At 35.3% G+C, this 27,784-nt stretch overlaps 1 protein-coding gene and 1 long non-coding RNA gene across 4 annotated transcripts; one reads left to right on the top strand and one right to left on the bottom strand.

Moving 5' to 3' along the window:
• Positions 1-18,444: 18,444 nt before the first annotated feature.
• Positions 18,445-21,767, bottom strand: LOC150030496 (uncharacterized). 3 transcript variants are annotated; one of them, XR_016526711.1, is made up of 5 exons: positions 21,473-21,767; positions 20,746-20,951; positions 20,467-20,525; positions 19,003-19,131; positions 18,445-18,681 (listed from the first exon to the last, which is right to left on the bottom strand). It is a non-coding gene; the product is annotated as an uncharacterized LOC150030496 (long non-coding RNA). The 3 variants fall into 3 exon arrangements; XR_016526712.1 differs by having other exon boundaries at positions 20,746-21,050; positions 21,473-21,745; XR_016526713.1 differs by having other exon boundaries at positions 20,746-21,046; positions 21,473-21,745.
• Positions 21,768-22,896: 1,129 nt separating this feature from the next.
• On the top strand, positions 22,897-25,109 carry LOC120078495 (acetylserotonin O-methyltransferase-like). Its single transcript, XM_039032767.2, has 2 exons — positions 22,897-23,780; positions 24,612-25,109. Exons 1-2 carry the CDS (start codon positions 23,013-23,015, stop codon positions 24,906-24,908), a joined length of 1,065 nt encoding a protein of 354 aa, XP_038888695.1. The 5' UTR covers positions 22,897-23,012; the 3' UTR covers positions 24,909-25,109.
• Positions 25,110-27,784: the final 2,675 nt, after the last annotated feature.

The raw sequence follows: 27,784 nt of genomic DNA, 5'->3' as shown, positions 1-27,784 counted from the left end.
TTTAGGATTCAGATATGTGAATATCCTAAAGAAAGTGGCAAAAGCTTAACATGTAAAATAGATTATTTAGCTCAATTCATAAATCGATTCGCTTTTACTGATTTTTCAATACAACATTATTAGTCTAGACTGATCATCCAGGTTAGCTAAAATTGAATCTAATACCGATAGGATTAGGTAAAATTTGGTTTCTATAAATGATTTAGGAAAAGGGCCTATAAATAGGACTTTGTTTTTTACCCTAGATATAGGACAAAACCTTTAGAATCATGAGTTTGTTTTTTTAATTGCCTATGTTCACATGAGCCATAGAAATATAAGTTTAATGGCTTAGTCTCCTAAAGATACTTCTTAGAAAGTCGAATAGGTATTGAATTTTTGGTTCACCAATACATTGAATTTCAACTAAATTACAAGTTTCATATTAGACTACATTTACTTTAAAAAATGAGCATGAACATATTTGAAACCCTATTTTTTCATCATTGTTTGTTGACTTAAGTTCTTACCAAATATCTTAATCAATTTTCTACTATCACTAGAGTTGCAATTTTGAAGAAAATTTTTGTTGAGAAACTATTACAAAAATTTTCTTGGGAGACGACTTGGAATTATTCCAATCTTTTTAGCACTTATCGATAGTATGCACTTGCACTAGACTGAAGGTTTTTCTTCCAAAAGGTTTTCAATTTAGTCAAAGCATTTTCAATTGATCATTTGTCAAATGGCCCAAAGAGAGAAAATTTTCACTTGTAAATGTTCCTCAAAAAAAAAGGAAGGAATCTCTCCTACAAAGGGTATTAAATATAAAGCTTGGATTGTTGCTAGAGAGCTAACACAGAAAGGATGAGTTGATTAGAATGAGATTCTCTCACTAGTAGTTAGATATACTTCTATCACAGTGTTACTAACTATGGTGGCATGTCAGAATTTAAAACATGAGCAACTAGATGTGAAGACAGCTCTCTTACATGGAGAACTAGAAGAAGAGATTTATATGACCCAGCTAGATGGGTTTCATTGTCCATGCAAAGAGGATTATGTTTGCAAGTTGAAGAAGTCCTTGTATATATAAAACAATCTCCAAGGCAGTGATGCAAGTCATTTGACAGCTATATGATTCAACTAGAGTACAACCAAAGTCTCTATGATTGTTGTGTAGATCACAACAAAACTGATGATGGCTCAATGATTTATTTGCTTCTATATGTAGATGATTGAAAAACACTTGAAAAGTTCTTTCTTTGCTTCTTATTTAAAGTAATTTTTATTAGATTTGATGTGTTTGCTAGCAATTTTCAATGAATTATCAAGAAAACGAGTATTGGAAGCCAAAGAACTAAAGCAAGCCATATCTTCAAGAAAAATTTAACAAAAAAAAACTCAAAAAGCCAAAAAAAAGGACCGTGTCGTGGTGCTAGGTTGGCGCTGCCTTTTGCGCTTCTTCCTAAAAGGTGTTGTTGCAAGGCTGTGCGCAGCACGCAATGCTATGGTGTTGCATTACAACATTAAAGAAATTGGCACAGTTTTCCTAATTTGAAAAAAAAAATGTTAATTTTGGAAAGTTTTTGGGGAGCAAGCATCCAATTTTCTATGAATTAGAGGGTTGATCAACTGTTCAAACCACAAAATTCCAGAGCCCTAAAGTGTGTTTTAGCTTCAAAAGAGAGTAGAAAGTGTGAGAAGATTTTGGAGACCGTTCGAGTTCCCAAGGTGCTAATCAAGAGGAGATTGATGGATTCCAACAATGGAAAAACGCTTCAATGGTAGAGTTTTCTCATTATTTTTAATCTCTTTGCCTTGTATGCTTGCAAATTTGTATGTGAATGTGTGTTTGAAAGCTATGAATGACTAAACTCTTTAGTTTTTAGGGGGTTGACGAATTTAGGTTAGTATTTAGTGTTTTCATAGGTATTGTTGAACATTATGCTTTTCATTGTTATTGTGCTTGATTTCTATTGATTGACTTTCAATGAATATTAGATCAAATGTTCAATTCGATATATTGCATGTTTAATCGGATCTATAACATTGGATTTCTATTTAATCTCTCATGCAAATAATACGTTAATGGTAAAAGTTGTTGATGACGACAATGCTTAATGCCATGCATCTTAATTCAGTTCCAAGGAAGTAGGTATCATTTAAGTTGCATAAGAATGAGTTGTTTTTATGTAAAGTGATCTTGATTTAAGTTTCTAGACTTAAGCATGATGTTTATGTAAAATTTCATGAATGCACTAATAATAGCTTAATGAAGTATGTAATCAAATCAACACCCTATAACACTTTAACTCTTGGATTTTCTTATTTGTTTATAGTTTCATTGTTTCCAAAAATTACAAACTCAAACTCCATTTCCAATCCTTAGATAAATTTGACACAATTCTAAAATAGATAGACAAAATTGAATTTGATCTCTGAAGACGGTACTCAATCTTTCATGTCGTTTGCCTTTTGGTAACTTGTAGAAATACAAGTTATTGCTCTCTCAAAGTTGGAATAATTAGGATTAAAGTGATGTAAACGCATTAGTAATAAAAGAGAAATGCATGAAATTGTATATATATGATAAACTCATGCAAAAGAATCCTTTAGGTAAATCATGGAATTGTATTTCACTACCACTGTGCTCGCATGGGCTTGTTATTTTAACTAAGAAATCAATACATACCCCTTAATGCATGATCCATTCATCCACGTACCCTCTTCCCCTCTATCTAAACTCCTACTTCCTCTTGGAAGCGTGCTAAGTAGTTTAGTGGACATAACCAACACATATAGACTAATTAGTAAACTATTACAATAGATCAGTAGACCATCTTGCATTAGTCTACACTAGATTCTCCACGTTCGACCCTAGGCTTACTAGAACACTTATGTGAGATATATACTTGTGTCTAGCTTAAGAAAACTTGTATAAAACTGGCAAAGTGTGCTTGGATATAAATCTATCATCTGTCCAACGTATATCATCATATTGTTACCAAGAGATAGATCATTCATTCTCACTATCAAACATCTTTAAAAGCACACAACCAGAGCAAATACAATAAGTTTTTGGCATTGTAGCTGGGGATTCTAGCAATGTAGCTAATTTAAATTTTGTCATTGTATCTTTTTGTAGGACTTTCAATTGAAGGTGTATTACAAGTTAATCCTAGACTTGTAAATGTTTTATGAACTGAGCGAGAGCTCTGGAACTCAAATACGACCTATAGATAGAGAGGACCTTCAGACAGAGAAACATGTTAAATAAACGTTGAAGGTTAACACAACAACAAATGAAAAACAACAAAGATAACCAAAATTTGGCTCAACAACTAACCAATGTTGCCGCAAATCGAATCCCATGGTAAACAACAACATGCGTCTGATGCGTGAATATGTATCGCCCGTGTTGTCTGACTTTTCGCCCTGGATCATTTATCCAACGCTTGACGGGACCCGATTTGAAATGAAATCTATCATGCTATAAATGTTACAGACCGCAAGACAATTTGGTGGTGCCTGCGACGAAGACCCACACGCTCATATGATATGCTTCCTGGAGACCTATAATCCATTCGTGATTCCTGGAATCGAGTCAGAAGCAATTAGACTATCTTTGTTCCCTTATTCTCTCAAAAACGACGCCAAGCAATGGGCAAGCTCCTTGGAGCCTAGTGAGATAACGACGTGGGACAAGCTGGTAAAGAAGTTCATGCAAAAATACTTCCCTCCCACAGTCAACGCAAGGAGGTGTCGGGGGATTATGAAATTTGAGCAAAGAGACTCTGAGACACTCAAGAACGTGTGGGAAAGATTCAAAAGGTTGGTAAAAAACTGCACTAACCATAGATGGATACTTTCTATGAAGGATTGAATAGATCATCTTAGATGGCAACAGATGCAGCCGTCGTAGGCAGCCTTATAGACAAATCCTACAATGAAGCTAAAGAGATTTCAGATAAAGTGGGTTAACAATACATATGATTTCAGAACAGACAATAAAAGGCGACAACAGAATGTGATCGACACTAACGTAGTAACTAATCTTTCAATACAGATGGCTACAATGAAAAACTTGCTGAAGAACTTAACAATGAACAATGCAGACTAGACGCAGAGCGTGCATCAAATCGACGCATTCGGGCAACCCATGATAAGCTATGTGGTTGCAGAGAGCGCGTGCCTATAATAATTACCCCTAAAATTCACAATCAGTTTGTTTTGTGAAGAACAACCCATATTCCAATATATATAACCTTGGATGGAAAAACCATTTGAACTTTTCTTGGGGTGGTCACCAACAGAATTAAGATCAGACTGGAATGCATCAGCAACACAAGCAAGGACCATTGCCTTGCTTCCAGCCCATGCAATAGCCACCACAGCATCGGTCATTCAACCAATTAGGCAATGAGTTGAGTTCGTCTTCTCCGCTTAAGAACTTGTTGAAAAAGTACATAGCCCAAATGATGCGTTATTGAATAGCCAAGCATCATCATTCAGAAATTTGGAGATGCAAGTTGGATAAATTGCAAGTGAGCTGAAGAGCCAGCCACATGGCTCCTTTCCCAGCAACACCGAAGCACCTAGACAGAACAATGGAAAGGAGCAATTTCAATCAGTGACATTGCACAGTGGTAGACCACTAATGGAAGAAAGGAGAAAATACCCAAGAAAAGATAAACAATATTCTTCAACGCCTGCAGACACACCTGTACAAACACCTTAAGCAACTACGACACCTGAAAGAGTTGAATCAAAAAGAGCATTTGGCTCTATTAGTCATTCTTAACCAAGCACGTCCAATGCAGGGGTACCTGATGTGCGTCTGAATGCACCTTCCCCTGATGCCTATAGAAGAATGATGAAAACTAGTTCAAACACTTCCTCGATGTCTTAAGCAGCTACATTAACATTCCTTTCATTGAAAAGTTAGAACAAATGTTGAGTTATGTGAAGTTTCTGAAGGATATTTTATCAAAGAAAAGGAAGATCAACGAGTTTGAATCTGTGGCATTGACTCAGGAGTGTAACACACTGATCAACAAAATATTTCTGAGAAGCAAGGAGACCTAGGCAGCTTTACAGTCCCATGCTTGATTAGAGGAATATATGTGGGTCATGTGTTATGTGACTTGGAAGCTAGTATCAACTTGATGCCCCTCTCAATTTTCAAAAAGTTTGGGATTGGTGAAGTAATGCCTACCACGATAACACTACAGCTTGCTGAAAGATCCATCATATACCCTGAGGGGAAGATCAAAGATGCATTAGTAAAGGTTGACAAGTTTATTTTTCTGGTAGACTTTATTGTTCTGGACTATGAAGTTGATAGAGACATCCCAATCATTCTTGGATGCCCATTTTTAGCTATCGACAAAGTCTTGATTGATGTACATAAAGGGGAACTAACCAAGCGTGTAGATGATTAGGAAGTAAAATTCATTGTGTTAAACACATTGAAGTTCCCCGATGATGCAAAATCTTGTTAGTTCATTGAATCAGTTGAACTACTTGAGGAAGAGGAGAACTAAGAAGTGGATCAAGGATGTAAGGTCCATGCGTTGAGTGAGGGCACAAGGAAATTTGAGCCACTATGTCTGGATGAGTGGCAATCAAAGCCAATGCTCCCATCTTTGGAGGAGCCACCAATACTTGAATTTAAACCTCTTTCAGACAATCTTAAATAGGTTTTTCTTGGCAACAACAATACTTTACCTATTATAATTTCATCTAAACTTTCTCCTACTAATGAAAAAATTTTATTGCAGATACTAGAGAAGCATACGCACGCAATAGGTTAGACACTGGCTGATATCAGAAGGATCAACTCATCATACTATATGCACAAGGTCAGATTAGAAGAAGGAAAAACATGATCAATTGAGCCCCGACACAGACTCAATCCTCTTATGAAGAAGGTAGTGAAGAAAGAAATCATCAAAAGGCTTGACTCAAGGGTTATCTACCCCATTTCTGATAGTAGCTGGGTAAGCCCAATGCAACGCTGCCAAAGAAGGCAGCATGACTGTGGTCATTAATAGCAACAATGAGCTAATTCCATCCAGAACTGTTACTGGATGGCATGTTTGCATGGACTACAAGAAATTGAATGCATTAACCAAGAAGGACCATTTTTCACTCCCTTTCATTGATCAAATGCTAGAGAGTGATTGCAAAGTTGCCTGCCCTACAAATGTCAAGGCCCTGAGAAGCTTTTAGGCCATGTAGGTTTCTACCGGAGATTTGTCAAAGGTTTTTCCCAAAGCGCACGTCCATTGAGCGCATTGTTATAACATAATAGATCTTATGTATTCGATGAAAACTGCCAACCTGCATTTGAAACTCTAAGGTACGCATTAATAACAACTATATTGGTGGCTCCTGATTGGACACAACCTTTCATTTTAATATATGATGCTAGCGATGTAGCAGTTAGAGCAATGTTCAGTAAGAAGAAGAGAAATCTTATACACCCTATCTCCTATGCGTCCAAGATGCTTAACGTTTCACGAGAACATTATACAACCATAAAAAAAGAAATGTTAGTACTGGTGTTTGTAATTGAAAATTTTTTAGCATATCTGGTTAGTGCGTCTACAACCATTCATACTGACCATTCTGCCATTAAGTTCTTGATGGATAAGAAGGACGCTAAAGCCTAGACTCATTCGTTGGCTACTGCTATTACAAGAATTTGACTTGGAAATTAAAGATAGGAAAGGGATAGAGAATTAGGTGACTAACTTTCACACCCCTTCCCAGATTACCCTCTTAATCCGAGAAAAGACGTGAAGACTGTAGTTACCTTCCCTCTTGTGACATCAACTGCCCAACATACTCCTGTGAACCTGTATCCTTAACACCTATTAAACTTGATTAGTAGTTTATAATTCTCTAGAACTTAACATATAATCTCAACAACAGCTCAAACCATACAAATTACTGTTAATTATAATATCAACTTCAACATACTTAGTAGTTTCAGAAAATAAAAGCCTAATTGCAACATCAGTTCGACACAAGTTCTACCCTATCTCTCATGACATGTGCAGATAAAATTAGGATTTAAATCAGACATAGTGGACCACCTAAACTCAAATTTACTGAGGTTCTGAGAAGTGATTGACTGGCAGAACTGCTAGACCTCGGGACGTCAACTGTTACCTGGTGAGGAAAACATTAAAAAAGGTGAACGGGAGAAGCCCAATAAGTGACTTCTTTAAAACACTTAGAAAATATTTTGAAAACTAGTCACTCACTGTCTTAAGCTACATATCAAAGGGGTCTGTAGGCCTCTCTTATTTACGTCTACCCTGAAATAAGGAAAGGTCCCTTGGTCAATATAATTAGCTCTCTTTTGAGTTTAACGCATAAACTTAACTTGATCGCATACCATTAATTCATTGCATCACAATTAAGTTCGACACATAATCAACCACCTTCACCACATCAGCTATTCTTAGCCATCTTACCTTATGACTTGGCTGAAAATCGGAAATCTTGCCTTAAGGTGCTCGGATAAGCACTGAAGCACCTTCTTAGCCTAGGTGATGAATGTCTACTGTGCGACGTACTCAAAGCGCCTTAGTTGTGAACTATGTCTATGCCCATATGCGTCAATTGGTCAATTGCTTGCTTGTTCTTCGTATGCAGCTGTGTACTTTCATCCACAACACCATTTCAAACTCGATCTTTCAGATTTCATAACTTTATTTCCAACATTCATTTAGCTAAACTCCGTTCAACAATTTTCTTATAAACATCTTAAATTTCACTTACCTAAGAAATTGAGCCTTACTTCCCTTAGTCGTAATAAACATCCTAACTTTCACTTACCTTAAAAATTGTTCACACTTTTAAGTCTTTAGATGGCAAAAACATTCCTTCCCTTAGTCGTAAGAAAAATTTTGGCAAACTATTTTCCTTCTTCACCAAGTTAATTTATACTTAGGCTTGCTTGACATCCCAGCTTAATTAAATGCCATCTGACATACTTATCTAAGACTGCCACTTGATTGACATCTCTAAGACTGCCATCTGACTTACTTACCAGTTATCTAAGCTAAACTCCCAGCTTAACTTCATTGCATGGCCTTGCGGCCACTTAAGCCTTTTCCTGTCAGCATATACTTAAACTCATCGTCATATCCTATGAGTGACACCTTCAACGCATGATCCTTTTCCACCCCATTTGTCAACGTAGCCTTAACATTGGCAGACGAAGTTGGTTGCATACTTCCCTCATACCACATTGTTCAACTAAACTGGCCGGATGGCACCTCATAGCTCCAATGCGTGGAATCCTCTACTTTCTCTAAGTTTCCTTCCTACTTCACTCTAGAGCTCAACACTCCACACTCAGCACATTTTCTTGCCCTTTTTCCAGCTTGTCTTTGTTTAAACTTAACTTTCTATGCGTCGACTGTTCTTATAACTTGAGTGCATATACTCGTAACACTTAGAAAATTTTCCTTCTCTTCACATTACAAATGCATCAATCATTAAACATTCTTAGCTTACTTTTGCATTAATGTTAATACACATCTTTAACATATAATTAAGAGAATTCAAACTTAATTAACTAGTAAAACAAGTTTAGGGGTTTACACTAACCACCTATCAGGCTTGGAGAAGAAGGAATTTTAGTTGGGGCTGGCAGAAATTGAAGAAAAATTTCCTGACGAATGCTTGTTGAAAGTTGAAAATCGAGAACCTTGGTATGCTGACATTGTCAAATACATAACCACCAAATAGTTTCCTGAAGAGTTCAACTCCCAAAAAAGAAAAAGGCTCATAAACGAAAACAAGTTTTACTTTAAGGATGAGCCAATCTTTTACAAGAAAGGCCCTGATTTGATCATGCGTCGATGTATTCCCCAAGTTGAGGTACAACACATACTATCTGAATGCCATGACAGCCCTTATAAAGGACACTTCAGAGGACAAAGGACTGATGCAAAGGTCCTTCAAAATGGGTACTTTTGGCCTATGCTATTCAAAGACGTACGAGACTGTGTAATCGAATGTGACCGGTGCCAATGCAAGGGTAATATATCAGCTAGAAACGCAATACCCATTAACAACATACTTGAAGTGGAACTATTCGATGTTTGGGGTATTGATTTCATGGGGTCGTTTCCTCCCTCATATGGTTAGTAATAGATTATGTATCAAAGTAGGTTGAGGCAACAGCTTATGCAAAGAATGATGCGGTGACTGTTTCGAGATTTCTGAGAAAGCACATCTTCACAAGCTTTGGATGCCTAGGGTGTTAACTGGCGATGAAGGTACGCATTTCATAAATTGTAATATTTCTAAGTTACTTGCTAAATATAATGTTAGGCACAAGGTCGCCACCGCCTACCACCTATAAACAAATGGGCAAGCTGAAATTTCAAATAGAGAAATTAAAACAATTATGGAGAAGGTAGTCAATTTGTCGAGAATGGATTGGGCGTAGAGACTTGATGAGGCACTCTAGGCATACCAGGCCACATTCAAAACACCAATAGGAATGTCTACTATGCCTTAGTGTTTGGGAAAGCATGTCATTTTCCACTAGAGTTGGAACACAAAGCTTTCTGGGCAGTCAAGAAGCTAAACTTAGACCTCGATGCCGCTGGAGAGAATCGAAAGCTACAACTAAACGAGTTGGATGAATGATGGCTGAACGCATATGAAAATGCAAAGATATACGAGGAGAAGATCAAGCATTGGAATGACCAACTCATCGGTAAGAAAGAATTATTTGTCGGTCAAAATGTCTTGTTATTAAACTCATGTTTACGCTTGCTCCCAGGAAAACTAAAGTCTAGGTGGTCTGGACCATTCATTATCAAGAAAATTTTCCTCACGAAGCTATTGAACTCACTCAAGAGAATGGAACAAACGCCTTCAAAGTAAATAGGCAAATAGTCAAGTCATACTTTGATGGGGATGTGGAGCATTGTAAAACATCTATCGATCTACGCGAGCTTGCTTGAAGCTTGTATTGGAGCTGTCCTTGCATGCAATCAGATACTTATATCCTAGGGACACCTTCTTTCCATGCTTTATTTTTTTTTTCTGTATATTATACTTTCTTTAGGTTCTTATTTGAATTCATGTTTGGTAGCAAATTTTTTTGAGTTTGTGTCTTTTGATTGTGTGTTTGACATTGCTTGTTGATAAAAACATCCAAACTCATGGTTACCTTAAATTAGGAGACTTGAATTGGTGCATTAGAGTTTGGCCAATACATGAGCATGTATTGGAATAGGAAGAGTCGTTATATTGGGAGGTAAACCACTCGAGTATTTGAGTGGCCCTATGTGTGTCTTTTCAGGTCTACATTAAATGCGCAGACGAAACGTCACATGTAGCTAACACGAGTCACATTTGTCCCCTCTCTCTCCTCATGTATCTTTCTATCAAAGCTTAGGTCCTCTCTCTGAGTCTTCTTCTTCCTCGTGATCTTCTTTTACCCAAAGACTTTTTCAGCTTCCTTATCGTCTGTTTGCACTATTGTGGTCACCATCTTTCAAGAATCTCCATGTTTTTTCCCCGAAAACCATGTTAGATGCTTCTGATAGCTAAAACGACTCCACAAGCTTCGCTGGAGACAGCCTGGTAAGTTATTTCTCTTCTTTGTTTGGTCCACTTCTTGACCTTCATCCTCATCCCCATTGTCGAAGGTTGGTACCACTAACCGCCGGCCAACCGCTACATCTTCCTCCAGAAAAGCCACTACTCCACCCAAATCTACAACGTATGTACGACCCTCCAAAAAAGTAGTGTCGATGAAAATCTCCATCTCCCAACGACTGTCCGTCTCTTCCAAAACCCCTTTAAAATCCAGTTCTTCCATCTACTCTAAATCCAAAAATCATAAGTTCGTAACTTCCTCCAACCCGTCGTGGCAGCCTACGTCGAAAGGCCCAACCAAAACATCTGTCACCAACCCCTACAGACAATCGGCTCCCCCACTAATCATCCCAACCATCACAACCACAGCACCGACGCATGACCTTATGTCTTAACACTTAAGAATCGCACCATCACTTGTCATTCATCCGACAATACCCCTAGCCACTGAACCCTTAGCCACCATCTTCCCCATTGAGGCAACCTCTCTTTCTCCCGCATCCTCTTTAAGATCACCGCATACACCCTGTGACCCTCACTCTATTATACTACCACCACCATTAGTTGATCCATCAAGGTACAACAGTCCTGCATTGGAGCCTACTAAGCAGTCTGAAGAATCTTAGCCTGGTCTTAGTGAGTTGGCTCGAAGAGATGAGCAAGAGGTCTTTGGACCTATTTTAGCTAGCCTCGACCAAAGACAATTTCTGAAGTTGGATTAACCTATGCTCGAGAAGTGAAGTCGCATTGGCTACATATGAGCAAGAAAAAGAAAGAAATGGAGGTGCATCAACCCCAGTAGAGGAAGAACTAGATGAAGCTGATCGCGATCCTCTTAAATTGGAAGCGAAGATGGCCACTGAAGAAAATCAAGAAAGGCTACAAGGGTTTAGCCCTATAACAACTAACCCTAACGCATCCTTATCACGACCATCAAATCCAAATGAGGGGTCTTCAGTGTAGGCTTTAAAAAGAAAAAAGAAGGTTGATAATAGAAGAAGAAGAGAAGAAGAAGGAGAGGAATGAAGAAGTTACAACTAGCTCTGTGGTTGCAAAGCAGGAAGAAAGCTCGTCTGATTCAAACAAGTTGGAACGTAGGCTTGAGGAATATAGGCCTACAAGACATGAATAGAAAAAGGGAGCGCTCCAAAGAGAATTGGAGGAGGAGAAGAGAGCGTTGGCCCGAGAGGCTGAAAGTTATAAGAAGAACGAAAAGAAGAAAGGAAAAAGAATGGCACCTACATAACCCAAACAAACATGAGCATGGAAGCATCAGCTCAATGACATCTTCGTAGAGAATGGATTTTCCCCCAAAACATAGTCCCTTGCCAGAATACATCACAGACATCATCGACGCAATGGGTTGGTGTAAACTATGTGTTAGCCCATCAAGAATCTAGCCCTGTCTTATCAATACATTCTACAATGGCAAGTTCGATGAAGCAAGGAATGCGGCATTGGTGGAAGACTACGTTGTTCACTTCTCCCCTAGAATTATTAACGAAGTGTTCAATGCACAAGATAACTCTGATGTTGAGGGTAACCACAACATAAAGCAACCAACTCCAAGTCAATTGGAAAATGTAGTTAAAGTAATGGCCAAGCCCGGGAGCACATGACAAATTTCAAGATCGGGTGTCATGACCATGATACCCAAAAATCTTCTCCTCAATGCCAACCTGTGGCTATACCTAATTAAGAACCATATCATGCCCACAACGCATGATGAAATTGTATCGCAGAAGAAGGTCTTAGCCACCTACTATATAATGCAATGTATACCCTTGGATGTGGGACAACCCATTGTTGATTAGATTAGGGCGTCAAAGGGAAGCCACGCGAGCAGCTATATTTTCCATAACTTATTTGTGCATTGTGCGAACGCACTGGCAACCCAATGGGGATGATTTTGAGAAAGTTGATTTGATGGACATTAACCTCACCATACATTTAATAAGAGGGTCGCCCAATCAACCTAGCTTGCTTCTCGAGCCAATAACTTCTAGGCCTCAGCCTTCACAGTATGGAAAGAAGAAAGCACGCATCAACACTTCTGAAGATGAACCAAGCAATAAAGCCTCACAGCCCTAACATCTTCTGTTAATGAACCAACCGGTCCAGAGCATCATGATGAAACGCATAGGGACCAGATTAGTGAAACAATGAGCCCTAGGTGTTTTCCTCACCACTCTCCCTTGCTTCATGCCTTTGACCCTCCATTAGTCATCTATGAGCCAACTGGATTGGGAACAAGTAACGCTCACACATCTAACAATCCAATTGAGGAAATGCATGAACCACAACAACTTTTCCCTAGCTCCCAGTTCAACGCACCTACACTTGCTATTGCACCTGTCAATATGAATGATCTCAAACAGTTCATCCAAGCCTAATTCTGACCCCTAGCTGCATCTGTGGAAGCTCTTCATTTGCAGCAAGCGACTCTGCAATGCCAAAATGTTATGTTGAGGGATTACCTGTGTTAGCAAACACAAAGGAGTCAAGACCAGTTTGACTTCATGATGCAGTATATTAATCAAGTCTTAATGGGAATGTTTACCCTGCCTCCACTATCATAGCACTTGAGATATCTCTTTAAATTCATGGATGAAGACACTACCCCTAAATGTAGGGACAATGCACCGATCTTGTAATCAAATTTGGGGGTGTTGTCTTTTTTATTATATTATTTTTGTTAACTTTTGTATGTGTTTATCCATTTCGAATTTCATATACTTATCTTTTTCATGAATACAATATATATCATTTTGATCCTTGCATTTGTCTTAAATATTCCCTCTATTTTTCCTTATTATTATTCATTTGTCCTGCGTCGTGCATTGATACCTTGATGATGACACAAATTTCTGTTAACTTAAAAAGTGTTTAGGATAGGCATTAGAAATCTATGTTTAGAAACTTCACTCAATGAAACATATCTTTGATTTCCCATGTATGTAAGCCTCACTCAAACCTCCTTTTGAGATTTTCTAAGGCATCCTTGTAGTTCTTTTTCAGTAATGAAGACCTTGTTGATCTCCAAAATTTGGAGGTGGGGAGGTTTGAGTTGATGTGTTCTCCCGTTTATAAAAATCTTCACAATTTCACTTATTTAAAAAAGAAAAAGAAAAAGAAAAGGAAAGAGATAAGAGAGAAAAATGAGAGTTTTTGAACATAATAACAAAACTCCACCATTAGTGCTGGGTAAAACCCAACTTGATATGAGTTAAGTTAGGAATGTCACTTACTCATAGTTGGATGTATTCATGACACCTGTGAGAACAAGCCAAAACGAAGGTAAGTAACTAGGACCAATGCATCCCAACTCCACTGTCTAAGCCCATGGAAAGGAGAAAACATAAAGCTTAGACAAGGGTTTAGTCGTGAAGGATACTTGCTCGTAGTTGGATGTTTGCATGACATCCGTGGGGAAAAACCAAAATGAAGGTGAGTTACCTGATCGAAGCAAGGGTGATCAATAAGACATAAGAACTTACATTGAAAAATAGTTTTTATAAGGAGAAAACTGTCTAACGCATTATTAGACTTAAAAGATGAAAATTTTTTAGAAAGCAAAAGAACTTTTGAAGAATGTGCTTGCCTCATAAAAGATTGAGGATATATTTCTTTAGGAATGGAGCAAACATACCCTTCTAAATGCTAATCTAAGACATTCTTAGGTTAAATGATATGATGAGAGGTGGAGCTAGCTGCGTTGAGGCTATGTGAGTATAGTAAAGAAATATTTTGGGAATGTTTGAGGATAAGCATTGTTCAAAATTTGGAGGTGTGATAACTTGTAGAAATACAAGTTATTATTCTCTCAGAATTGGAATAATTAAGATTAAAGTGATGTAAATACATTCGTAATAAAATAAAAATGCATGGAATTATATATATGTGATAAACTCATGCAAAAGTATCCAAACTTATGCAAAAGTATCCTTTAAATAAAAATTGCATCACTAACTAATGTAGAAATCATGAAAACTTACTAACTGTTGCAGACAAAGCCAACGTAAGGAGCATGCGTCCAATAGGTCCGGCGCATGGTAGATATATTTAGCTCGTGCAATTAACGTCAAATCACAACTTGCAAGCATGAGCGTCTGATCAAGGTAGAATGGCAGGCAGCTGTCTCAAGGTATGTAACTTAATGCAATCACATCACCAAGTGGCTAAGTTGATTGTTTATATAAAGAGAAGTTGTCTGTAATTGAAGGAGTTAGTCAGTTAGAAGTTAGAGTTAGACATTTAAAAAATTTGTAGATCATTCATCTCTACTAATTGCAATAAAGAAAGAGGAGGAACGATTTCCATCTTCCACCGCTGGTAATGACATACTGCCAGAGAAAAGCTTGAGAGAGATATCTCCTTCATCCCTTCTACATGGTTGTCAATAGCAAGCACAAAAATGAGCCAAAAGGGACAAGAGATTAAACCCTACGAATTGACTTTTCTTCTTTCTTTAGAATTTTCATTCATTGTCTTACTTGATTGAACTGAGATTCTATGTATCAAAACATATTTCTTTAGTTTAATCTCCATTTCAACCATTTCCATATCTCCATGTGTTAAATTATTAAGTTGTTTGTGTATGTGAAGTTTACTTGCTTGATATTTGCATAAAGTTTGTTGCTTGAGTCCACTTGATCAGTTGATTGAAGTAAAAATCACTTAGTTACTAAAGAGAGTAGTTATTTGTGGAACTCATCAAGTTAAGGCTTCGAGTAATTTTAGAGATAAAGTTGTTTATGTCATTTGTCTGTTCATTTTGACTAATGCATGAAACCTAGAGATAGGATAAATGTGGCATTCATATCATGTGGCATTCACATCGAAAGATGTTGAACCTAAATCAGAGAACAGACTCTAAGTGCATCACACGCATACACCTAGATTCTAGCAGGAATCTTTACAATCTCCATTTCACTGTCACTGTGCTCATATAGCATTATTGTTTTAATTAAAAAATCAACGCATACCCTCTAACACATGATCTTATTCATCCATGTACCCCCTTCCCCTTTAGAACTCCTACTTCCTCTTGCAAGTGTGCTAAGCTAGGAAGCACAGATACTTCTAATTGTGCAGAGGATCGGTATCAAATACGAATACGATATGAATACGTCCAGATACGTGTCTGATACGTGATTTGAAGTATCTAATTTTTTTATTTTGATTTTTAATTTTCAGATATGCATATCTACTTTCAGATACGTGAATGGGATACGTGGGTCAATTTATTTTTCAAATTTAAGTCTAACCACCTAAAAAGCCCAACCCACAACCCATTTTATTTTAGTGCATGTTTAGGAGAGATTTTAAAATCATCAAAAATCACTTTTTTCATTTTTAAAATCACTCAAAAACACACTTTTAATTACTCAAAATTAATTTAGTTTTCAATTTTACACTTTTAAATACAATTTTCATATCATCAAAATTAGTTTTGAAGAATTAAACATGTTTCACAGTGATTTTGAAAATGACAAAAGTGCTTTCAACCATTTTAAAATCACTTCCAAACATAAAAGTCCACTTAAATCGAGCAATCCAAAACAAAATAAACTAAAAATAATAAAAACATAAAAAATTAAAAAAAAACATGAAACATAATTAAATCTTCATTCTTCCCTTCTCTTTCACTATTTAAATCATGATTCACATTTTCTTCATCCACAACTTCATCCTTCAATCTTCTTATTCTACTTCTTTCCTACTGTCTACTCCAGTTGCTCAACAATCACTCGACGTTAGTAGATTATTTTTCAAGTTTTTACTCTCTTCTTGAATATATTTTAATATAACTTAAAATAAGTATTATAACAATTAACTAGACATTATATATGTGTGTATGTGTGTGTGTGTGTGTGTGTGTATAAAACACGCATCTTCGATGTATCTGTATCTTATTTTTTTAGAAATTAATGTATCGCCATATCGTATCGTATTCGTATCATGTATCCATATCTGTGTCTGTGCTTCTTAGGTGATAAGTAGTTTAGTGTATATAACCAACGCATATCGACTAATTAGTAAACTACTACAATAGATCAATAGACCATCTTACGTGAGCCTACTCTAGATTCGTTGCATTCGACCTTAGGCTTACCAAGACACTTAAGTTAGATTTATATTTGTGTCTAGCTTAAGAAAACTTGTATGCAACTGACAAAGCGTGCTTGGATATAAATCTATCATCTATCCAACACATATCATCATATTTTTACCAAGAGATAGATCTTCGTTCTCACCTTCAAGCATCTTCAAAAGCACAAATACAAGCAAACGAAACAGCTTTACTATAACTTGACCATGTGCGCTTGTGTGCTTGCATCAAGGATTTGCTCATAGCTGCAAAGTCCAATTCTGATATCCAAAAGTTGAAGGATCTTCTCAGTGCCCAGTTAGAATTTGGATGTTGCTTAGAAAATTTTGGGTATAGGGATCTGTAGGGACAGAGATCAAAACAAGCTTTTCTTGTCATAGAAAGGCTATATTCAAATGATATTGCCCTAGTTTAGTATGTCATCAGCTAAGCTTATAAACACTCCTAGTACTACAAATGCCCGTTTATCCTCTATGCCTTCACCATTTTTCGAATTTGAGAATAAGTATATCTCTCGATTTTCATATGCTTGTGTAGTAAAAGGTTTGATGTATGTTATGGTTTGTACTAGGCTTGATATCACGCATTCTATTAGTATTGTCAGCAAGTTCATGGTTCAACCAGGAAAGGAAGATTCGCAAGCTATGAAGTGATTTTTTTATACCTTAAAGATACATCTGATGTTGGTCTCATTTATGAGAATGATACAAAGTATTTAGTGACTGGTTATTGTGGATTATGATTATGCAGGAGATGTTGATAGTAGGAGGTTTATGATTGTTCACTCTGGATGATTATGTTGTTAGATGGAATGCAATCTTGCAACCTACAATTACTTTGTCCACTATTGAAGCAGAGTACATGGCTCTGACAAAAGCTGCTAAAGAGAGAATATAGTTAAAATGATTAGTTGGTGATCTTGGTTTACATTATGATCAGGCTATTGTGTATTATGATAGTTTGAGTGCAATATGCTCAACAAAGGATCAAGTTCATGACGAGAGGACTAAGCACATAAACATTTGATATCACTTCCTCAGTGGGTCAAAGTGATGAAAATTGGTACTACTGATAATGATGCTGATATGTTCACTAAGCAGGTTCCACATGGCAAGTTTCAACATTATTCGGACTTGTTGAATGTTTTGAATTGTTAATGGCCCTTTCTGGGATGTTTAAAAGTATGAAAGACAAATCTAGGTACATCTACCAATGTATGTTTTTGTTGCATTTGGTACATCTATTATCTATGAGAGAATTAAAGTCAAGACACTACTACAAAAATTGTAGTACTTGTTTTTCACAGTCAAGTATCAGTGTTACTTGATGTTTTTAAAAGTGTTGAATAATCCCGTGTCTAGAATGAGAGAAAATTTTTTACGGACTAAAAGTGTCAAGCTGTAATTTACATGATATATTATAACTGTCAAGTATATGAGATTTATTAACTTATTTTAAGTGTCAAGTATTTAAATTCTTGACATCTATTATGGATCAAGACTTTCATAACTTAACAATTTTTACTTGTCAAATGTAATTTCTTCTTATACCACAACTTAAGGAATACTTGATAAGTTGCTTGTCAAGTTCGAATGTGTTCTTTTAAAAAAATACTATTAGAAATTACCTATATAATTGCTTCTGTTTTAAGGTCCAACAATCACAATTATATATATAAAACAAACAATATTAATCAACCAAATAAACAGCACACATATTTCCAATCTTGTCAAGCATATAAATAAATAATACATATTCAAAATTTTATGTCTACAACGTTACTAAACTAACATTTATATGAATAATTCCAAAATTACAATTCTACATAAATACAATTCCAGTACATGTAATAATAAGAAAGAGAGACAACACCCACCTCCAAGTATCACAACACTCTTAGGTGACTCCAAAGTCAAAGCTATCATTAGATGTTATCCTCAACTTTTTGAGATCTACCAACAAAAATAGAAGAGTATTAAAATCAAGAACTTTAAGTCTAAACAATGCCTAAGCTCCCGAGAAATTTTTAACAAAATCTTATGAACTAAAAATTTTCTCATTTCTCGAACTTATTAAAAAGGTTATATAAGTCTGGATGAATTAAAACTTATTAAAGGAATCAATAACGCCTTTTCCAATTAACATATTTCACAATATATTAATTATTAAGTAGGCTAAAATATTCTATACAAGTCCAACATTTTCAACCCGACAATTTTTATCTTTTTCATTTCCATCCATAGGTCTAAAACTCTCACGTGCAACCAAATTACCTTATATAGAATCCTTTCATTTTATCATTCAAGATTCTTTCAAAGTCCATACTCAATGTTCCTCATCAGTCACCGGTAGCGTCTCTGCAAACTTCAAAACTAAAATTTGGTGCCTGAAGGTTGGACAACCTGCACCAGCAATTGTTTGTCAAAGAAGCTCCAAAAGGAATTTTCAAATAATTTCAGATAAAATAGAAAATACATAAAAAAAAAAAATTACAAACTTTCATAGGAAACGCACGACTGGCAATCACTTTTCTTTAGAAAACATATTGAACTACTGTTCACATGACTTGTAGTCGACAGGACAGTTGATGGGTTTTATATAGCCCATTAACCAACGAAGACATCATTACAGATACCGATTTTCAAAATGCTCAAAGGAAACAATAAAATGGCAAGTAAGAAACAGAAATATTATCCAACAAACAACATTTGATACCTATAATGAACCCAAAAAAGAGAGTAAAGAAAAAAAGTGCGATAAAAATGATTTGGTGATGATGTGAGTTATTGATATATGAATTATGATGACCAGTGAGTGAGTGAATGAGCCAAAAAGAAAAAAAGGAAGCTGTAAAACTTACGGAAAATGACTTTTGAGTTCAAGCTGAAAAGTGATTAAAGGAGCCCAAAACTAATCCAAAACTACAAATAGAAACTTCAAGTGCATGCGATGATTACCATTAAAAAATCTTGAATCTGTTCACCTACAACAACTGAATCATATGTTCTCTAGGTGCATCCAAACATGATTACATGCTTTTCATTTGTACCCACTAATGTATAAATTCAAGAGCTCGATTTTTTACCATTGAAAGTTTGTACAGAATAAGTGTATCGATATTTTCAAAAAAGTAAAGGGGGGTTGGCGTATTATGTTAAGGAAAATAGAAAAGAGAAAAAAAGAAGAAAAGGAAAAGAAAATACCTGGAGGGAGTGACCTGATGGAATCATAAATTTCATTAAAGCCTAAGGGAGAGACTATTTCTTGGGTTATTATAAATTTCAAATCTGTTACAACTATCTTCTTGATAATAGGGTGCAAATGTCAGAACAATGACTTGAACTAAAGTTCATTAAAGCCAAATTGTAAACTGAAAATACATATTGCAGACATTTATGGAACAAAACCTATAATATTAAGATCTAATAGTCTCAGTGTTCATGTCTTTTGAAGCCATAGCCAATTTAATCCCAACAAACAGAAGAAGAAAACTAAGAACCCCCCCAAAATTGCGAATTGACTCAAAATTTGTGCAAACGAATTCCCAGACAGCAATCCCAAACGCCATAAAGACGTCATAAAACGCCATCAAACAAGAAACAACACTATCAAAACAAGAAAAATACCATCAAACCAAAGCAAATTTCAGAAAAGAAGAAAAATACAACCAAAAGTAATCCCAGCACAAATGAGAAACAACAATCCAAATCTAATCTCAAATTAAAGCAAAAACTAACCTCAAATCGAAGCTATGTTGGTAAGACCATCAAATTTCATCCTCGTTACTCCTTCAAAGCTAAAATGTATTAAAACAAAACAATCAGATTCTCAACAGTTCTCATTTCCATGGGGGGTTTTACAATCTCAAAACATGTGCAATTTGCTAGTTTTTGGGATAAAATGCACTTAGTCCACAAACAAAAAATTATCCATTCCAAACATTTTAGCCATAACCAACGGTGTAATAACAAAATAAAGAAAAAGGGTTTAAAAAGAAGTTGTTTTGTACTACTAACCTCATCTGACACGTTTCCCAACAAGCACAATATATTGTTGTCCCTTCGATTGTCTCATAAGCCTTTCGTGGAACACCTTGAGGACAGTTTTTGTTTGTCCCCCATAAATGATTGATTTTGATCATTGTTCAGTGACCAAATCTTTTTCAAGTAAATACTTGGGGAATAAGAAAATCTATATGTGTGTATGTATGTGGCACAATGAACTGGAAAATGGGAGAGAAAGAAGAGATAAATGAGTAGAAGAGTTGGTGATGGAATTTAAGGACCTGTGAGTTGCGATGTATGAATTTCTCGTAGCCTTTCTAACAAAAAAAAATCCACAAATTCATGAATTAACATATCAAAATGCTAAAAAAAACACAATTCCAAAGAAACCCTCGATAAAAGAAAAATAACAAATATCAAACTAACATTTGTTGCATTAGGGCAACAATGCAGCGACTAAAATTCCAATGATTCTTCTCAATTCAACAATATAAAGCTATTAGCAATGCAGAAAACCAATTCCATAAAAAATATCGAGAATGCAAAATTGAAAACCAGAAAATGGACTCGAACAAACAATGAAGCGAAAGAAAAATAAATAGGTTTTTGAACCATGAATTGTTTCGGTTCGACCTTTCCAGTTTTGGTATTTGATGGAAAAAGATTGGATAGCGTCCGTAAAATGAAAGGGGTGGTGGCCGGATAGTTATAGGGAGAGCCAGAGATAAAGAGATCAAACCTCAGGTCACGCCAGAGATCAAGGGATCTAGCCAATCTGTGAAGACACGTAATTAATCGGTTGCTGCTGATGCCAAGTACTCACCGGCGAGAGTGGCGACTGTGCTTGAAGGAAAACTAATATTTGATATTTGTTACCAGTCAAAATAACAAATATCAAATTAATCCCACCACGACGGCGTTGCACAACTGACGGCGGAAGTCGGAGGAAGGATGGTTTTGTCTCTGATTGAGAGAAAGAATGGGGGAAGGGGAGGAGAGGGCTAAGGAAAATGAAGAAAGGAGGGAGAAAATTCACATTTGAGAGGGAGAGCAAGAGGCATAGATTTGTTGGAATGTCTTGAATCTAATGTCTAGGACTTCAAACGACCAAGTAGGAGATCTTGCCCCCAAAACCTAAGTCGTATTCATATTTTATCATATTTACGTAATAGGGACTAGAGAAGTGAACTAACTCTAGAGGCAACTCTGATTTATTTACGTCTTTCTCTCTTTTGTGGATGGAGTTAACACATTGCTATTGTGCAAATCTTTGTATCTATTCTCTACGGTTTATGTTTTTCTATCTTTCTTTATTTGTTGATTTCATAACAAGTATAGTGATTTAGTGTGATTGGTGTCATCCCAAATATTGTTGTTCTAATTTAATAGAAGGTATGTATTATATAATTGAATATCTAAGGGTTTGTTTGGTCGATAATGTGAGTTATGTTTCGTGTTTCTAGATTTTCAATAAATAAGTGTTTAGTAGACAATCTGCATTATATTCTATTTCTTAAAATTATCTTCAGATTATGTAATCCAAATAGTGTAAATTCTGAAAAACTAACATTTTTGTGTTTTTAGTATATCCAGATTAATTTTGAATTTTAAATTTTAAAAAGCATAATTATTATTTTTTTAAAAAAAATTAAAAAGATGTTTTAGAAATATAGTATTTTATATTATAAACTCCTATATATATATTTTTTAAAAAAGTAAGTATTATATATATAATTTTACAAAACAATAATTATATAAAAAATTAACCAAAATGTGTTTATAAACTAATTAGTAATAGTTTATATTCAATAACCTAAAATTTTGTGGGTAAACAGGCCTACCACTAGTTTTACGGTTTATAAATATAGTATCTAACACATTTAAAACAATGTTTTTTTAATTTACAATCAAATTTCTCAATTTGATTTGCTAAATACAATTCTAAAAATATGAAATACAACTTTATTTTTATTGAAACACTTATCTTCAAATTTTCATTTCTGGATTGCCTACCAAATTTTAGCTCTAAATAATTTGACATTAAATTTTGTGACTTATTAATGTCACTTTATAAATTAAAGAATTGATATGTCATTGCGTTCAAAATTCAAAGACTTATCGGACCTATCTTAAAGTTTAGAAACTAATTAAATAAACACAAATTTCATAGAAGCCTTCCTTTTTACACTCCCTCCCATTCTCTCTCTCTCCATCTATATATATGAATGTGAAAGAACAAAAAGGCATATCATTCAAATAGAGAAAAGATACCATCCCAAATGGATTTTGTTTCCAAAGAATCCCTACCAAAGAAAGAAGAAGAAGGACAAGCTCGTGTTCAAATTTGGAAATACATATTTGGTTTTGTGGAAATGGCAATTGTAAAATGTGTCATTGAACTCAAAATTGTTGATACAATCGAAAGCCATGGAAGCTCCATGACACTCTCCCAATTATCTTCAGCTTTGAACTGTTCTTCCTCACTCCTATACCGAATCATGAGATTCTTAGTCCCTCGTGGAATTTTCAAACAAGAAATCACTCAAGAAAATCTCACTAGCTATGCTCAAACACCTTTGTCTAGGCTGCTTGCAAGTAGCAGCAAGAACAGCATGGCTCCATTTCTTCTATTGGAAAGCAACCCAGTGATGTTGGCACCATGGCATGGCCTCAGTGCTCGCATTAAAGGCACTGGAGAAACCCCATTTGAGGCTGCTCATGGCAAAGATGTATGGAGCTTTGCAGCAGCTGATCCAATACACAACATAGTAATCAATGATGCTATGTCATGTACTGCAAGAGTTCTTACTGTGCCTGCAATACTTGAAGATTGTCCAAAGATTTTTGAAGGAATTGGAAGTCTAGTTGATGTGGGGGGAGGAAATGGAACTTGCTTGAGCATGATAGTCAAAACTTGCCCTTGGATTAAAGGCATCAACTTTGATCTTCCACATGTCATTTCTTCTTCACAAGAATACGTTGGTGTACAACATGTTGGTGGGAATATGTTTGATTCCATTCCTAAGGCTGATGCTGCTTTCTTCATGGTTGGTATTCACACACAAATAAATAAATAAATATATATATACACACACGTATACATACACATATATATTATATAGGTTAAATTATAAGTATACTTATTATTCGAACTTCGAACTTTAAAAACTATCTAACATATCTTTAACTTTCAATTTTGTGTCCATAGATTTTTAAATTTTAAAAAATGTTTAATAAAATTCTAGAACTCTTAGTTTTATGGGTATGTGGTATCTAAATTTAATGTGTCTAATAATATAGATCCTCACACTTTTAAATCTTTGTCTAATAGGTCCATAAATTTTTAATTTTAGGTCTAATAGATCTTTGACCTATATTTGGCGTTCAATAAAATTTACAGACCTACTAGACAATAAATAAAGATTAAATTTCAAGGATCTATTGGTCATTTTAATGTTTAGTGGCATTTTTAGACAAAATTGAAAAATAATTATTAGATATAGCCTAGGCTATACCTATGTCCATACAACCCCTCTAATAATAACAATATAATTTTTTTTATAAAAAAAAGCCAAAATATTTTGTCACAATGGTAATTTTTAATTAAACAATTGGAGGGGCAGCATAAAGATAGGTACAGTTCAACGAACACCGAATTGATTTTCAAAATAAAAGTTTAGAGATCTAGTAGATACTTTTTAAAAATTTATATGAACTATATATTATTAGATGCAAATCTAAATTTATGAACTAAACTTTTAATTTAACCTAAAATATTTTAGAAGATGAAAGATTAACTTCCCATTGCATGCATTCTAATATGTGCTGAAATTTATAGATGAAAACTAATATTAATTTTGTGATGTCATTTTATACAGTGGGTCCTACACGATTGGGACGATGAGACGTGCATCAAAATTTTGAAGAATTGTAGAGATGCAATTCCAGAAAAGACAGGAAAAGTAATAATTGTAGAAGCAGTTATTGAAGAAAAAGAAGAAAATAATCTATCGGATGTTGGATTAATGCTAGATATGGTGATGATGGCTCATACCAACAATGGAAAAGAAAGAACAGCTAAGGAATGGGGTTATGTTCTTCACCAAGCTGGTTTTACTCGATACACCATCACACACATTCCAGTTGTCCAATCTGTCATTCAAGGTTTCATTTGATATATCTAGGTCGATAAAGGTCGTTTTTTAGTTCGTACAATAATGTGGAGGTGGGGAGAATTGAAATTCTGATCTAAAAGTATAACGACTTGTATCTACTTATGTTATGTTATGGTTGACTTTTATGAAGGCAGTTGATTATAATAACAACGGTGTAATATGACGAGGAGAAATAAAAGATAATTATTAAGTTTTAGTTAATATTTATGGTGTATTTGGAATATATTTTCGTTATTTAATTTAAAAATAAGTCATTGTGGAAGAAATTGAAGTGTTTGTCAATCATTCAAAATTGTTTTTCAAATGTATTTAAATCAGTTTTTATCAAAAGTTTTTAAATAAAAATGAGAATTTTGAAAACATTTTTTTCTCAAGTCAATTTCGCCAGCATTTTAAGTGACATCACGCTAGGGATGAACTTCCCAACATAACAAGGTGGCTTATCGATGTAATAGACCAATACCATATCACCTTTTTCATGTTTTTTCTATTCAACATTGTCTTGTGTGAGGGAGGCCCATCCTCGATGCTTTTTCTATAGTCCTATCCCGATTTTAAAATAAAAGGATGATGAATAAATTAAATAGAATCAAAAGTCCGTTCAATGTTTTCGTAGTTTTCGACCGTTGTGCATCTCTTTTTTTCTCTCTCTTTATTCTCTCCACTCATTTCAAATGTCTTCACCCAGGCGTTTCTAAGTAGCTTCGGTTGTGAACCTCTCTTTACTGCGGTGGGTATTTCAAATTTCCATTGTTCTCTTCATCAAACTTAAATGTTGTCTGTGGTACACCTCTGTTAATAGAATTAGCATTTTCAGTTTGCAAGACCTGTGTTGTGCGAAATTATGTGTCTTTTGTTATATGTTTCATGTTTTTTCATATGAAAGTAGGGTGGGGCGGTATCTTAATGCTCATATTTTAAGGCACAATCATTGAGTTAATGGAATCCAAATTCCTTAGTATTCCCTAAATTACTCAATTGTGGTGTCTGTTTGGGTGAATTCTAAGTAATATATGGCACTAAATTAAGAATTTGTCTCCCATTAGGCAAATAAAATGCCCTAGTTGTATGTCAACTACATACTATTCATATTACATTAAATAACCTTGGATATTAATTTACTGGATTTTGAATTATGCAAATAATAGAATACTTTTATTCATGAAATAAACAATTTTCTTATTTATTAATAATTTATTTACAATTACACAGACTACGAGATTTAGGACACAAATCCTAACACGTTTCACCCCAGTAATTACCTCTTTTTCTTAAGTACCACTGATTCCTCTAATGAACAACTTGTTTATGGCCCAACCATAAACTCAGTCTCTCACGCCCCCTGAAATGTTAGGCTTATTGAGTCGGAAACTTGGGTGAGGCCACTTGTTCAAGACTCGAAACCAATATTTAAGGGAACTACTCATTTACTTGCCCTATGCAATAAAGAGTTGAATTCCATCTTATGAAATTATATTCCCAACTTCTCATTTAGTTATGCCCCTTAAAATGTTAGGCTTGTTGAGTCGGAAACTTGGGTCACTCTCACCCATGTAAACCAAAGGACTAACCTCACAGACAGGAGTTCATAAATCACTCAGGATTAAGATCGAGTCCCACATGATTATCCTATGAAATATTAATCTCATTAATTAACAGAGTTATAAAGAGAGATTAAATATTTCATAGTCCGGTACTATACAAACTCTTTGTATAAGATATCTCCACTCACATGTCTCTACATGAACGATCTGGATCAATCTATTTGTAAATATTATAAAGTAGGTCGTATCCATAGTGTCACCAAGATAAGGCACCGAAGCATATCCATATACTATATATCTTTAGGTTATTTCTTGGACATGATCCACCCGTGTGTCAACTGCATACATGTTCAAGACTTCATGCAATAACCTTGGGTTTTTTTGGTTAATAGATAAATTAATATTGTATAATTAATGATTAAATTAGTCAACTAATAAATTAAGATGCTTTAGGACATAAATCCCAACAAAGCTTTCGTTAACACGGTTGGACATATTTAGGCAAACCATCTTTGTATGTTTGCTTGACCTGGACTTGGTTTTCAATTGTCCTCTTATCCATTACATACTTCAAATAGAATGTTTGATGATCGACTAGATGTTATGAGTTTCCTTATAGGTGGCAAAGTTGTCACATTTTGTAAGAAAAAAATTCTACTCATTATGGGATTATGGCAGTCCTCGAATGCTAGTGAAAACATTTTGTTAAGTACAGGCATCGGTTATCTACAAGATCAATACTTTAAAAGCATAGACACCAATGGGTCCGACAGATATAAAAGTCAAATATGTGGAGTTTGGGTTTGATAATGATGAGAGTGTAATGAAGGTGTCTCTTGTGTATCATATTGAGATCCCAATGGTTGGGAAAGATCGTGTGAAAACGAAGCTGGATACATCTTTACCTAGTGTATTAGTTCAATCCAATAAATTAAGATCCAAGGTTATATGATGTCACTTGAAAAGTATGTGGTTGACATACAGATGGTTCATGTTCAAGTAATAACCTAAAAGGTATGCAGTAATGGATGAAGGTTGAGTGCCTTGTCCTGGTAATGCTACGGATACGACCCACTTTATAATTGTTACATGAGATGTAAGTGTTACAAACAAAATGAACCATATTGTTCATGTGAAGACATGTGAGTGGGTGTATCCTATATAAAGGAGTTTATACATAGATCGGACCACGAAATAATTAGTTTCTCTTTATAACACCGTTACTTGAAGAAACTAATATTTCACTAGGATGACCATAGGAGACCTGACCTTAATCCTGGGAGAGTTGTGAACTCCTGTTTGTGACGACAGTCCTTTGATCTGTATGGGTAA

This window comes from Benincasa hispida, unplaced genomic scaffold (genome assembly GCF_027475165.1).
Source record: "Benincasa hispida cultivar pf3 unplaced genomic scaffold, pf3_genome.v1.1 HicScf1848, whole genome shotgun sequence".
In the NCBI taxonomy this organism is placed as follows: domain Eukaryota; kingdom Viridiplantae; phylum Streptophyta; class Magnoliopsida; order Cucurbitales; family Cucurbitaceae; genus Benincasa; species Benincasa hispida.
This window is presented reverse-complemented; position numbering and strand designations above follow the sequence as displayed.